Source organism: Phyllopteryx taeniolatus, chromosome 10 (assembly GCF_024500385.1).
Source record: "Phyllopteryx taeniolatus isolate TA_2022b chromosome 10, UOR_Ptae_1.2, whole genome shotgun sequence".
In the NCBI taxonomy this organism is placed as follows: domain Eukaryota; kingdom Metazoa; phylum Chordata; class Actinopteri; order Syngnathiformes; family Syngnathidae; genus Phyllopteryx; species Phyllopteryx taeniolatus.
The window spans coordinates 29,915,891-29,928,682 of NC_084511.1; the positions used below are offsets into that span (position 1 = coordinate 29,915,891).

General features: G+C 43.9%; 1 protein-coding gene across 3 annotated transcripts in view; it reads right to left on the minus strand.

Moving 5' to 3' along the window:
- Positions 1-12,792, minus strand: part of LOC133485067 (protein diaphanous homolog 1-like) — a 90,129-nt gene that overhangs the window by 3,689 nt on the left and 73,648 nt on the right. For all 3 annotated transcript variants that reach the window (XM_061788405.1, XM_061788403.1, XM_061788404.1), the window contains 9 exons: positions 10,752-10,847; positions 10,528-10,622; positions 9,566-9,667; positions 9,089-9,328; positions 7,801-7,930; positions 7,558-7,683; positions 7,276-7,439; positions 6,833-6,965; positions 3,666-3,755 (listed from right to left, as the gene is read on the minus strand). In XM_061788405.1, the coding sequence (XP_061644389.1) occupies positions 3,666-3,755; positions 6,833-6,965; positions 7,276-7,439; positions 7,558-7,683; positions 7,801-7,930; positions 9,089-9,328; positions 9,566-9,667; positions 10,528-10,622; positions 10,752-10,847 (1,176 nt within the window). The remainder of the gene's footprint in view (positions 1-3,665; positions 3,756-6,832; positions 6,966-7,275; positions 7,440-7,557; positions 7,684-7,800; positions 7,931-9,088; positions 9,329-9,565; positions 9,668-10,527; positions 10,623-10,751; positions 10,848-12,792) is intronic.

A 12,792-nucleotide genomic window follows, 5' to 3' on the forward strand; every position in this document is an offset into this window, starting at 1 on the left:
ACACCAGCGGGCCAGGGAAAGAATGTTTGAGTGGACGCAGCAGCAAAAGACGTGAGAGGTCAGCAACTGCGAGATTCACAAAGTAACTAAGTCACATTATCAAAGCGTAACAATGGATCAAGCATCCATCTTGATTGCTTGTTTCTATTAGTGCAGTAACCACGGTAAAGTCGAGTCCGGTTTAGCAGGGACCTGCAGCGCCCTCTTCTGGCGGCTTCTAAAGTCACACCCATCAAACAACGCCAATTGCTTGGGCACGCAAAGTTGACACAAATGCGTGGCTTTTGTAATGGAACAACAGACCAGGATAAATCATTTCAACATAAGCAGCTGAGAGAATGTCGTTGCACAAGTGTGCACACCCTCATAACTGGAGATTGTGTTCAAAAGGAATCAATCACATGCAGTAAAGTTCAGCTGTACCGGTAGGGTTTTTCTGACTTTTATTGATTTAGTCATCTATTGTTTGCTAAAACTCACTGGGATTTGGAACTGTTCATAATTCCCTCTACCTTGACAAAGAAAAAAAAAAAAAAAAGCTGAATGATGAATTCTGAACACATCCTCATTTTAGAAGCAGGTGTGCACACTTATGGAACCACATCCCAGTTTCCAAAATGTCTTTTTTAATTAGAATTGAGTTGCACAGGTTATAGGTTGCATAAATGATGAAAACGTTTTGAAATGATTTATCTGGGTGTCGTCTGATATACAAAATGTGACCCAGACTTTCAAACTTTTCTTTGAGAAAAGCCTGGCATTTGAGCAGGGGTGTGTAGATTGTGTGTGATGTCATCGGAGCCCGCTTCAACAATGAAGTGATCAATGAAGGCCTCAGCAAAGAGCTCCATTGCCTCCCTCGTGTCGTGCGTGCCAACATCTGTGAGGGAGCGGGAGGTCTTTTCCTTCGCGGCAGACGGCGTGCAGAGCCGGCGTGTGCCTCCATTGTTGCCATCAGGGGGTGCCCCGGGCTGCCCGCTCCTTCTTTACAAGCAGCACAAATACCCACAGTGAGCTGAGAGACGGCTCAAAGGTGAAGGCTTTGTAGCTTGGGCATTGGGCAGCCGTGGCCCAATGGTTAAGATCATCGCCTGCCACCGTGGGGGACCTAGGTTCAAAACCCCGACTGGACCATCCGCCAACACCTCCCGGACTCACGGCTGTGGTGTCCTTGAGCAAGACACCGATACCCCGAAATGTGGCCCCCTGCTCCAGTGTGTTCCACTAACATGTGTATGTGTTCACTGTGATGGGTTAAATGCAGAGAACAAATTTCGTGTGCATGCATGCATGTTCATGACAATAAAAGATGATTCTTCTTCTTCTTCTTCTTCCGCAGCCTGGTGGCACAGTGCTGGGACACAATGAGCTCGGCGACGCGCTCAAAAGGCCTCGCTCAGTCTTCCGACCTCACGTGGGTAACAACTGTTGCCGTCGTGGAGGAGAGAGGCATGCTTATGATGTCATTAAGACCAGAGAGATGAACAATAGCACTATTTATTGCATACGGTTTCCAAAGACTATATTTCTTTGCTATATATTTGCTTTAAAGCTCAACTTACCATAGAGTAACATTATGTCTAAATCTAAGGCCACATGATGAAACCTATTGATTTGGGCCCATATACTGTTAGCAGCTGCCTGCATGCATGTAGCACAGGTTGAAATGCCACTTCAGTCATCGATACAAGATGACCTCTTAATTGTCTCCAAATTTGACTTCTTCGGCATTTTGGACAATTGCAGACTTGGAACTTTCATGTCCGTTTGGCGTAGACCCGTTTCTGTTCTCGCATGACTGCGCCCCAGTTCACCAACCGTGGCGCATAAAGGCCTGCTTTTTATCCGTGAGGTGTCAAAGAGCTTTAGCCCTGCGATCAAAACGCTCCTTCTTGTTCAACATTAAGTGAACCGCTCACCAATGGATCCAACTGTCCACTCTTTCAAATGATGCAATAAACAGTCACAGAATAGAAGAAATGCTTCTTCCGTCTGCAGTTATGGCAGTTCTTACAGCCTTGTCTCTTAAGACTGTGTCCATACAGTATATGTAGAAAATCCAATGTATGTATTTTGTAAGTGCACAATGGGGGGGAAAACAAAAAATGACTCCACAAGCTTTTTCAGTCTACGGATGGAGGAAGCCTGCGGCTCCAGTGGTGTCCGGTACATATGAGTTGAGTCAAAGACTGGATGGCGTGGCGTTCCTCCTCTACTTTTGCTAAATTCAGCGCGCTGACGCGCAAACTGCTCAAGCCAAAAAAGGAGAAGCCCGCAGCCCCTCCCTCCCACACAGTGTGCAAAGAGGAGGAACAGCGACTGTACTTGGGGCCAGCTGTTGTAAAATAGTAGCTACAAATTCTGGACAAAGCTGACACATAACACCGCCCCCATACAAGCATGGAAATTACTGACCATTGCTTTAAGCGCCTTCACGGTCAAAGCAAGGAATTAGGGAGGGGTTAAGATGAAATGTGATCGCCAGAGGCATATTTTTCGAACGGAGCTACTACGTATGCGCATTCCCTCGCACGTGTTCCGCGACTCCCTGTGAGGAGGGGGCTACAAACCCAGACAGCCTACTCCCTCCATTTCTCATTTCTCTTCCCGTTCTATTCAAGTAGTACAACTTAACCAATGTCTTATCATAGACCACACAGAAGCAAACAGTCCAAATGCTACTTGAAATGTTGTTCTTCCCTTTATAAAAGACGAAGGAAACAAGACGGCAGAAAGAATGCAGTCTGCGCTCCAACTCTGAGGCACCGCTTCACATCTGGCTTCCATTGATGGCGGGATAGGGTTGCACACACTCGTACCCTCGTGTGTGAATGCCCATGCACGCACACGCCGATTTTTTGAGCTGCTCTCGACACCGGACACTTAGCCACTCACATTTCAAAGCTTGTTGCAAATGTACCATTGTGAGACCTCACATCGCATATTATTTTCACCAGTCAAGCGATGCGTATTATGCAGATGATTTTCATAAATCCAACACCGCTGCTGTTACGTTTGTGATCGGACGAGGGAGTGCAACAGCCTTCTGCCTTCCACCGCACGAGCTCGGTTGAGCAGACAAATAGTTCATTCGTTTTTTGGGGGGCATTTTGTTGTCTCAAAGAGAAACGACAAGACGATTATCGTACATTATAGCGATGATATTTTGCCATGAAAAAAAGAATTTAAAATCAAAATGATTTTCTGACTTTTGCCCAGTTACAGAAAACTGCAAATCGGTGAGTAGTTTCCACCCAGGAATCTGCAACGAGGTGAATTTGTGAATGCCGAACTGCAAATATACGTGGTCCACTGTACGTACATGACTTTTTTTTGATACTTAAATGTGCTGAATTTGGTTAAGAAACTGTTTCTTTAAGCCGTGGAGCTGCATGTATTTTCCCACGTCCTCCAAGTGTTTGATCCATATACGTACCCCGACCCCCCCCAGCCTCAATATTATTGCTGGAGGCGGCTTTCCCCCGCTGCCACCATAAAAGGAACAAACAAGGAAACACATCTGGTTCGTATTGACATTCACAAGGTGACGAAGAGTGTTTTAGAACAGATGCATAGCACAACACATGGGATAAGAAACAGGAATAAGGATTTGTTTTTTGTTTTTTTAAACATGAAACGTGCATGTATGCAGTAGTTATGTGTACCTGCTTGTCGCGGTCCTCTCTTTCTTCTGAAAGCAGCGCCGGACTGCAGCGCCTCTAAGAGGCCATCCATGATGCCAGTTTCATCACCCTCTGGAAGCACATTAGACCAGAACATAAGCGATACATCAAGAAACTATTATTGGGAATGACATTTCCCCCCCACATTTGTGCCGTTTGCAATTTACACAGCACATAAATGCATTCAAATTTTGAAGACTTTTGCTATACTGTGTGACTTTCTCAGACCCACGTGGGCTGGAACGCGTTTGTTTTCGAGGCCGGTGGCCATCTTGGAAGATTTGCCACATTAACCCAGATAGGCGCTGACCTACATGCGCCGCTGTCGGCTTCGTGCTGTATACTACTACTTACAACTGAGAAGAGATCAGCAGCAAAGTAATAATAGGTGCACGTTACTATTGTATGGATGTTTGTTTATGTAGCTTTTTGGGTGGTTCTTAATCTGGTAGCGTTTGTGTTTTAAAGGGATCCTTGTCTGTGTAAACGTGTGTGTGTGTGTGTGTCAGGACTTAGTAACACAGGTCTGCCGCCAGGCAGATGGTTTGAATTATTTCTGAATAGAACGAGAGGGGTCTGGAAAAGGAGGCAGTAGGGTTAAAGGTTTATGTCGCCAACCCCCCCCCCCCGGACGCACGCGCACGTGCACACGCACACATCTTGCAATAAGCCATGCAGCAGATGGCCTGTGGCTTCCCTCCACATGCCAGAGAACACCACACGTCTCCCTTCTACGGCGCACATACACCGCTCGGCGTCGATGGCCGGGAACTACATTGATGGCTTCGTGGTGATGTAGGCCAAATTTTTTCCGCCTTTGCGGGAAGGCGCATTTGACACACGTCTGCTTCCACTAATCATATGGTTGCTTTCAAACACCAGTGCAAGCATGCAGACACAAACCAGCGCATTGCATAGCAGTGTAAACATAGTTGTTTAGGCATAGTTGTCTGGCCTTGAGCAAAGCTGTTTGATAAAGACATTCTTTCACTTGAGAGGATTTGCTTTGCTTTCCTGAGGGTCAACAATAGGGCTAATGATAAACATGCCTTCTTTTAATTCAATTGCTTTCTGTGTGCTGTCCAATTAAAAGAGTTGAGTCAATATGAAGAGAAGTTAGATTAAGTGATACCAAAAGTCAAGCGTAAGCTTGTCACATGTTCACAAGTGCATCAAAAGTGCAATTTGGAAGGCCCTGCCTGAGGCCACTGAGAATATACGACATATTCATCTGTGTAATAGCATTAGACTTTAAAGATGACTCTCTGGAGCCAATCAATTCCCACAAACACAATCTGGTGCCCGCAGAAATGTGAGGAGAGCCTCTTGCGCACCTGAGCAATGGCGCACCTGGTGGACGTTCATTCACATTGCAAAACAAGTTGCTGCAAATGAGAGAGAAAATCTTTGGAGAGCGCTTGTGATTCTCTTCAGTCCAACAAAGTCCGTCAGCTCTCCTCAACCTCTCCCCTTAATGCTCTCCATCGAGAGACAAACAACTCTGTGCTCGTGTAAGCCTCAACAGGGCAGCTGCTGCCGTCTCCGCTTTGCCGTCCCCTCCCCCACCCTGACCACAAAGTCGATTGCGTGGAGCGTGAGCGCGCCCAGTGGCGGTTCCCAGGCCGGCATCTCAGTGAGTCACACATGCGCACACCCCCCTCTCTCATAACCATGCAGTATCTTTTGCAGACTCTACTGACACCTAGTGACAGCAATAAGTACATCTCATTTCCTAGGGGTCGGCATCGGACCGCAGTGTTTTTCCACAGCATGTGGAAAAGTTCCAAGCCGGAGCACCAAGGGTAAAATGTGGACTCTCCCTGGTACCAATACAACCTCATCTAATCATAATGGCCTATTTGATCAACTTTAAGTACATATAACTTACAGAGGACTGAAATTAATTCGACAAAAAAAAAAAAAAAAAAATCGTTGATGGCCTTGACAGTTGTGACTCACTCCAACAGTAATGGCAAAACCACACCAACCCGACCTTCCAGAGTTTAATCAACAACTGGAGTGCTATGCAGACAAAGAAGAACATTTTGGGATTTCATGAGATAAGACTGCAGGGGGGACAGAGAGGAAAACAAGGACGGAGGGAACGTGCTAAAGTGTCACTGCTGAAAGCAGCTATTGTGTTGTCGCCATCCAGTGTGAAGGTTATCAACAAATACAGCACAAAGAGCAGGTGTGTGTATTTGTGTGTGGTTGAATTCAAATAGGGGGTTGCAAGTGACCTGAGGCAATCAAATATGCCACCTGTATGTAAATCATCTCTAACCCTCACACACACACCTTTGAAGCTCTATTATATTCCACTTGCATGCCTCCAGAGGCTCAATGTAAAGTATTACATTACAGTAGTACTCTTGCTTTCGACAACAAAACCTCAGCTACATATGTCCAACGCACAGACGACATATCACATGCGGAGCCTCTAATGGAGATTTCATTGAAAAGCAGAAAGAAAGGAGAATGTTTGACGGAACAAAAGAAGTGAGCGAGAAAAAAGAAGATGGATGGAACTTTAGGCTAGTGTGTTTATGAACAATGTCCGCAAGAGAGACAAATAAGCACACACAATACTGTACATGGACAAGGTTTGTAAAACCAAGAAAAAGGATGAACTTGGGCAGCAGTGAATCTGGAACTGTGGAATCCTTGGAGATGCCAAAGTGGAGCCACAGAGAGAAGGAATGTACGAAAACTAGGTCACACTCTCAGGGAGAGAGAGAGAAAAAGTCTTTGTTTGCCAGGGATGATTCTTTCTGTGTATCAAGGAATGACGATGGAAATAATGTTTAGCAGCGTGCAGTTTCTTGTCATTATACATATCATATTGCTTCGTGTTTTCTCTTTAACCACAAGAGTTTCGAAATAGGTCCGCTAGTTTCTTATCTCTGAACTCGCTTTCTGAAGAGATGCATTGATAGTTTTTAAAAGCAAGTCATATCTACATTAGATTATTCCCGGTTCTGAAATTGTGACTGACACACACACACACACACACACAGAGCGAGAGAGAGAGAAATACCCCACTGAAGTGTGGACTCTGACTGCCCCCAACTGGCGGATGAGGGAAATAACAAAATGAGAAAGTGTTTTTCTCCTCCTAAAAATCACACATTTAAGAGCAAAGCAGTCACCTGTGTTGATGTCCAACAGCTGATTCCTTTTGAGTTTCTCCTCCTTTTCCCTCTCGGCCTTCTCCCGAGCCAATTTGGCCCTTTTGATCTTTTCCTCCGCCTCTTTTCTCTTCTGATTATCCTTTACGGCTTGCTGGTAGAGGACCAATGAAAAAAACAGTTTTGACATAGACTATCACACATTGTGGAATTAAAATGACTGCGAAAACAAAGTAGATTAGTGTGGAAGACAAGCCTTTAAAACCAGGATGTCAATTCATCTCAATGGCTGGCAAAACAAGTCAGCGCCTACGGGAAGCCTTCCAAACAAGTCACAGTTGATGCATAAACAACAACACACGAGTCAATATTCAATATTCAATATTATGCCGTCAATAGAAATTGGTGCTAGGTAACTTTATTGTCCAAATAACAAAATTAGAGGAGTTTGGACAAAAACACACCTGGAACATGTTCTTGAAGGTGTTGAGGTCTCCAAAGAACTCCTCCACTGAAAGTTTTCTCGGGTCAAAGACAAAATAGTCTCCCAGGTCAGTATACTGCTTCTCCATATTTTTATGCATCAGGTCCAGCTTCTCGCATTGTTCACGGGCACTGCTCACGAAACTGTGAACACATTAAGCTAAGGAACACACAATAAATATCCCCAGAACATGATATGACACCTTAGCAATTTAAGAAATATTTCGATTGCTGAATTATCATAATCTAGTGGATCGAGGATATTGACATCTTCTCCACAAACAGATCCTTGTCATTTTGTGCAGGAGGGAAGGTTTCTATGTCTTTCTCCAGGCTCTTGATCTGACGACCCATCAGTTCCACATTCTTCTGAAGTGTCTCTGCAGAAACTATGAGGAGAAATTGATGTTATTTTTTAGGCGTATGGCTGATCATTTTTTGGATTTGTTTTTTGTTTTTTTGTTTCAAAAGGACAAACAAAGTGATGACTTTGATGTCCAGTGTACCTCTGCTGGCCTTCTCCACATGGATGAGCTCGTCCACAAAGCTCATGGCTTCCGGGTACTGCTCCATGCACACGTCAGCCAGAAAGTGGAGCAGCGTCAGCTTCAGGTCAGCCGATTTGGTGTCACGTAGCTGAGTGGAACAACATTTCGTTGAAAAATAGTCCAGCGATATAGAAAATACTGCCACTGTCTTCGAAATTTCCGTTGTGAAATGGAGCAGGGTATACTCTTTAAATGAACTACAGCAAGTCCTCGAGTCGCGACGCACTCCACCTACGACGTTTCGACTTTACGACGCCCGTGCCTCGTCCGCCGTTTTGTCCCGGCACCATAGTGTTTCTGCTTAGCTAGTGCATAGTGCATGTCTGTGTTCGTGCGGCGGGAGTATCTTTGCCTTTTTCGCCCTCCTTTTTCCCCCACTCTCAGCAGTAATGGCAAGTACAGCATCTTCTTTTTTGTATTTGAATGTATTTTAGTTTCTTTATACGAAGCGTTAACCTTTCCTGCTACGGTCACCTGACCGTGGTCGGGAGACGAAGCACAGCTGAGCTGGGCGGCGGCAACAATAAAGGCACGAAGCGCCGATGTGCTGCTTGAATGGCTTTATTAGCTCCTCTGCGCATTCGACGTCAACGGGTCCTCCGCTAAGCGCTACTCTTCCCCGGTCGTCGTCGCTACACTTGCTACTGTACACACTCGCACCTGCACTCCTTTCTCCTTCGCAGTCCGTCTCACTCGCACACGCCCATACACACTGAGCTTGCTGTCACAATCACGTGGGACAATACCCGGAACAGAAGCATTTCGACTTGAACGGTGGAATCCGACTTGCGCGGAAATCCGGGTTACGTCGCCAGCGTAGGAACGGAACTCGTTCGTAAATCGAGGACTTCCTATATTTATGCAGAATGTAAAAAAAACAAACAAAACAAAGAAAATGCCCAATCTACTGGTGAGAAGACCTTCCGGGTGCCACAGTAGGTAGGCATGCACTCTCGAAAAGAATTCTTTAAATCAGAATGTATTATCTTGCCTCTAAGTAGTTATCCCACTTACTTATAAAGCCTGCAAGGATGATAGAAGCTGTGCATACACGTTTACTGAGACACATAAGATCTCACCCTGCTGAACATGCCAAGAAATGGCTAAAGTGAGCCGCAGTGCGCAAAGTATTCATAGAAAAACTTCTTTTCAGTAGTAGATGGATAAAAAGCTTCCTGACAGCAATAAAAGATCTGAGAAGTAAGTCAGGTCTTTGTGCACTCTTGTCCTTGTTTTGTTTTTTTACCTTGCATAAGTATGATATGGAAAAGCCAAAGGCCTTTCCATTGCGGGAGCCTGCGTTCATATAATTGCCGACAAGGAGGATGATCTGCAGCAGCTTGGAGAAGGAGGTGCTTTTCCTGAGCTCCTCGCAGGCTGCCGTCACAGACACCACGTCCGGTTTAATGTTGTTCAACTGTTCCTCAAACTGGAGCTTGAACAGGATGGCCTGAAGCCGTGGCCCCAACCGCTTCACACTAGACATCTGGGAAAAGACAAGTGGATATATGCTGTGTGCGTGGCTTGCATGACTGAGTGGAATTTCACCTTCCACGGTTGAACAAAACGGTTTCTGTTTTGCACGATGAACAATTCCCGTGGCTAATAGTTCAACAATGGCGTTACTTCATCATCAGTATATGATCATTTTCTATGTCTGATTTGGCATCAAGTATTCCAGGAAAAACAACAATGTCCTTGATAAAACCGCGTGACTCCTCACCACCACTCCGAACTGTTCAGCCTCAGCTAAGTCGTCATATTCATCTTTCATCTCTCCCAGGACACTCAGCTGCTCTTGTGCGGGCAGTTGTTTGATCAGGTTCTAAACAGCAAAACACACACACGCACACGATTAGAATGGTTTTGCGTTTTAATATTTCGACAAGCTTGCGGTACGGAGCGCAGCACCAGAACAAAGATAAGCATTGTTAAAATGCCCTCGGTCAATCAAAAGTAAGCGCTATTCATTTTGTAAAGGCAGAATTGTTGATACAACTCTTGCTTTGGTTCTCACTTAATTGTGCAGGCCGAATGAAGTGTCCAAACTTCCCAAGACTGAATATTACTGTACACACTATAATGTAATTGAATTGTTCATAGAATATGAACAAGAATGTCAATTATTTGTGGATTTGGTTTTTTAAATTAAAATTGGGAAAATGTTCAGACACTGTATTGGTAATAACATGAATTGATACATAAAATAGGTTTTCTATACAGTTGAAACTGGAAATTGTACCCAAGGATGAACCAGAGTTGCGCAAGTCCACAATGATCTGGGCTGGTTTCTTGTAACTTTCCTCTGATGTTACCCAAAGAAGCAGTGGTTTTCAGGTGGGCCTCGTTAAAATACATCCAAAGGCGTGTCTCTTATTAACTCAAATGTTGTCAATAAACATATCAAATGACGTCATCTGGGTTTTCCCAAATTGTTTAAAGGCATAGTAATCTTACTAAATTGATGTAAATGTATGACTTTGAAGAAAGTAATGAAAAATTGCCTTAAAAATTGTCTCGATGTGGCATTTAGCAAATACAAAATATTTGGGTAATTCATATTGACCTGAAAGAGTTAAAGCTTAGTCTGATTTCATGTCAGACTGAAAAAAAGCATGTTTTTTTTTTTTTTGATATAGTGTATGTAAACATCTGGTTACAATTGTATCCTAGTGGAATCTGTACCTGAACCAGGGACTCTGTGAGGACCTTCTCATTAACTTCCAGGATGCAGTTCTTGATCTCTTCATATGGAAGACGAAACGATCCGAGAAAAATGGCTACATGTACAAACGCCCACAAATTCATATTGCATCAACAGTAATACAGTCATGCCATGGAATGTTGAAGGATGAAACTTTGGAACTGGGATCGTGTGTGTTTTAAAATACATTGGTTTTTAGCCTTACACAGGTTTTGTGATGACTTTGAATCAAGAACCTTCAACTCCTTGACTTTCTTCTTTTGCAACTGCTTTTCTTCTGCACCTTCCAGCTCCTTTTTGGCTGAGGATGAGAACAGAGAAGCGAAATTAGGGAGCAATTCATACCCATGGCCCTTGTTGGGAAAAATGCTTTCCAAAACCAAACAAAAAAAAGAAAGAAAATGGCAACATCTTCATGTGGGCAGTTGAAAGCAAAGCAAATTGATCAGGAAATGAGCGATGTGATGATGACGGTTTTGTATGCTCAAGTAAGTACTTTGAAGTTCTTCCACCAAACTCATACAAGGATGCCTCATGGAACACGCCCAACTCAAGCAGCCAAAACTCAGGTTTAAACCATAAATTTACCACAAACTAAGATCCGAAAACACTTGGGAAGAGGCTTCACAACTTAAGGTTAACAACTCATCCATCCGATAAGTTTTTTTTACTTCTTCCTACTCCTACTGAACATATACATTCGTACTGAAGGACAAAATGAACGGCTACCTTCTACTTGTATTTTTGTTTCGTGTTTTTTATTTATATTATTTTGTATTTATTTTATAGCAACCAGTCTTCTGTTGAACTGTTCGTATATGTGCAATAAAGTTCTCATTTTATCTCATTTCAGAACCCGTCACCACCGCCGCAAAAGACAGAAAATAGAAAAAGGAACACGAAGCCAGCGGCTCGTTCCTCTGTAAGCGTCCGTGGCGCCCAGAAGTGGCTATTCTTGTCCTTCCGTGCCAAGTTTTCAAATATGAATTACAATTGAATTGGAGGGAATAGATGGGGCCAGAGAGAGATGATTTTTCAAAAGATCATTGTAATAATATTCTACTATCAGGTCATGGTGACAGTTGTAACATGACACAAAATGTTTTTTGTTTTTTTTGGACTGCAAATTCCAGTTTAAGGTGTGATAAATACACACGCACACACACACACACACACAAATCACTGTAGACAGCTACTACAAATGTTCTGCCCTGAGATCATCTCAAACGACCATCCGTTCATGAATTCATCTTCTTCCGTCAGCAAAACTGACATTTATGTGTGCGATGATAAAGTTGGGGAAGAAGTCCCCGCGGCCGGCTAAATGTGCTTGGACGTTTCATTAGCTGTGAGGCATGTTAACTTTTGCAATAGGCTTGGAGATACGGTACCTTTTATGACACACTCACAACTTGACAAAACACTTTTGTGTTAACACGATCGGACAAGGTCGCATTTGTGACTAAGGGTTTGTCATTTCACATAAGGCTGGCAAAGATTTGGCCTGAAAGACGAACGTGTGCGTTGGATTTGGCCACCTTCCAAGCCAAACGTGTATTGAGGCAAGGTCAATTCAATGCAAGGTCACCAGGAAAGTGCGTGTCACTGTTCGAGAGGAAATTATTTCGGGAATCTCAGTTTCAATCTCAACTACGGGCCGCATCTATTTTCATGTTCAAATTCAATGACTGTTGTCCCACAACAGCAGGCCAGACTACAGGCCTATCTCGGGTGATATTTCGTGGAGGTTTTCCTAGCACCATCAGGAAAAAGCCTTGTGCCATGGAAAAACTTTATAGAGGCACCTCTAAAATCCATTTTCATGGATGTGACACCACACATTTACATTCACTGCTTCAAATGTCTGATGATAGCTCAAACTTTTAGAATCTGAGAGAAAACTACGGTATATGTCGCTGTCCCTTAACAAGACCTTGATCACATGTCCTCAATGTTTGCCGACTGTCATTTTTGAGCACAAGGCAACAATGTGCAATCTCCGAGGATGCCAGATCGAAACCGCTACAGCTCAAAATATGCGGCAAGCCCATCATGGGTCCGGTCAAATGCAAAGTTTCAAACAATTTGTTTGCCAGTCAAGGCCTCCTAATGAGGTCCTCAACTCATCTTTTGGCCACCGGGTTACAACAAAGCTCACACGCAGTGTCGTTCTTTCCCTGGATGTCCGCTGATGAAATGTCAACAATCACGAGTCTCTCACTGTTCCTTAAACTGATATTAAACAT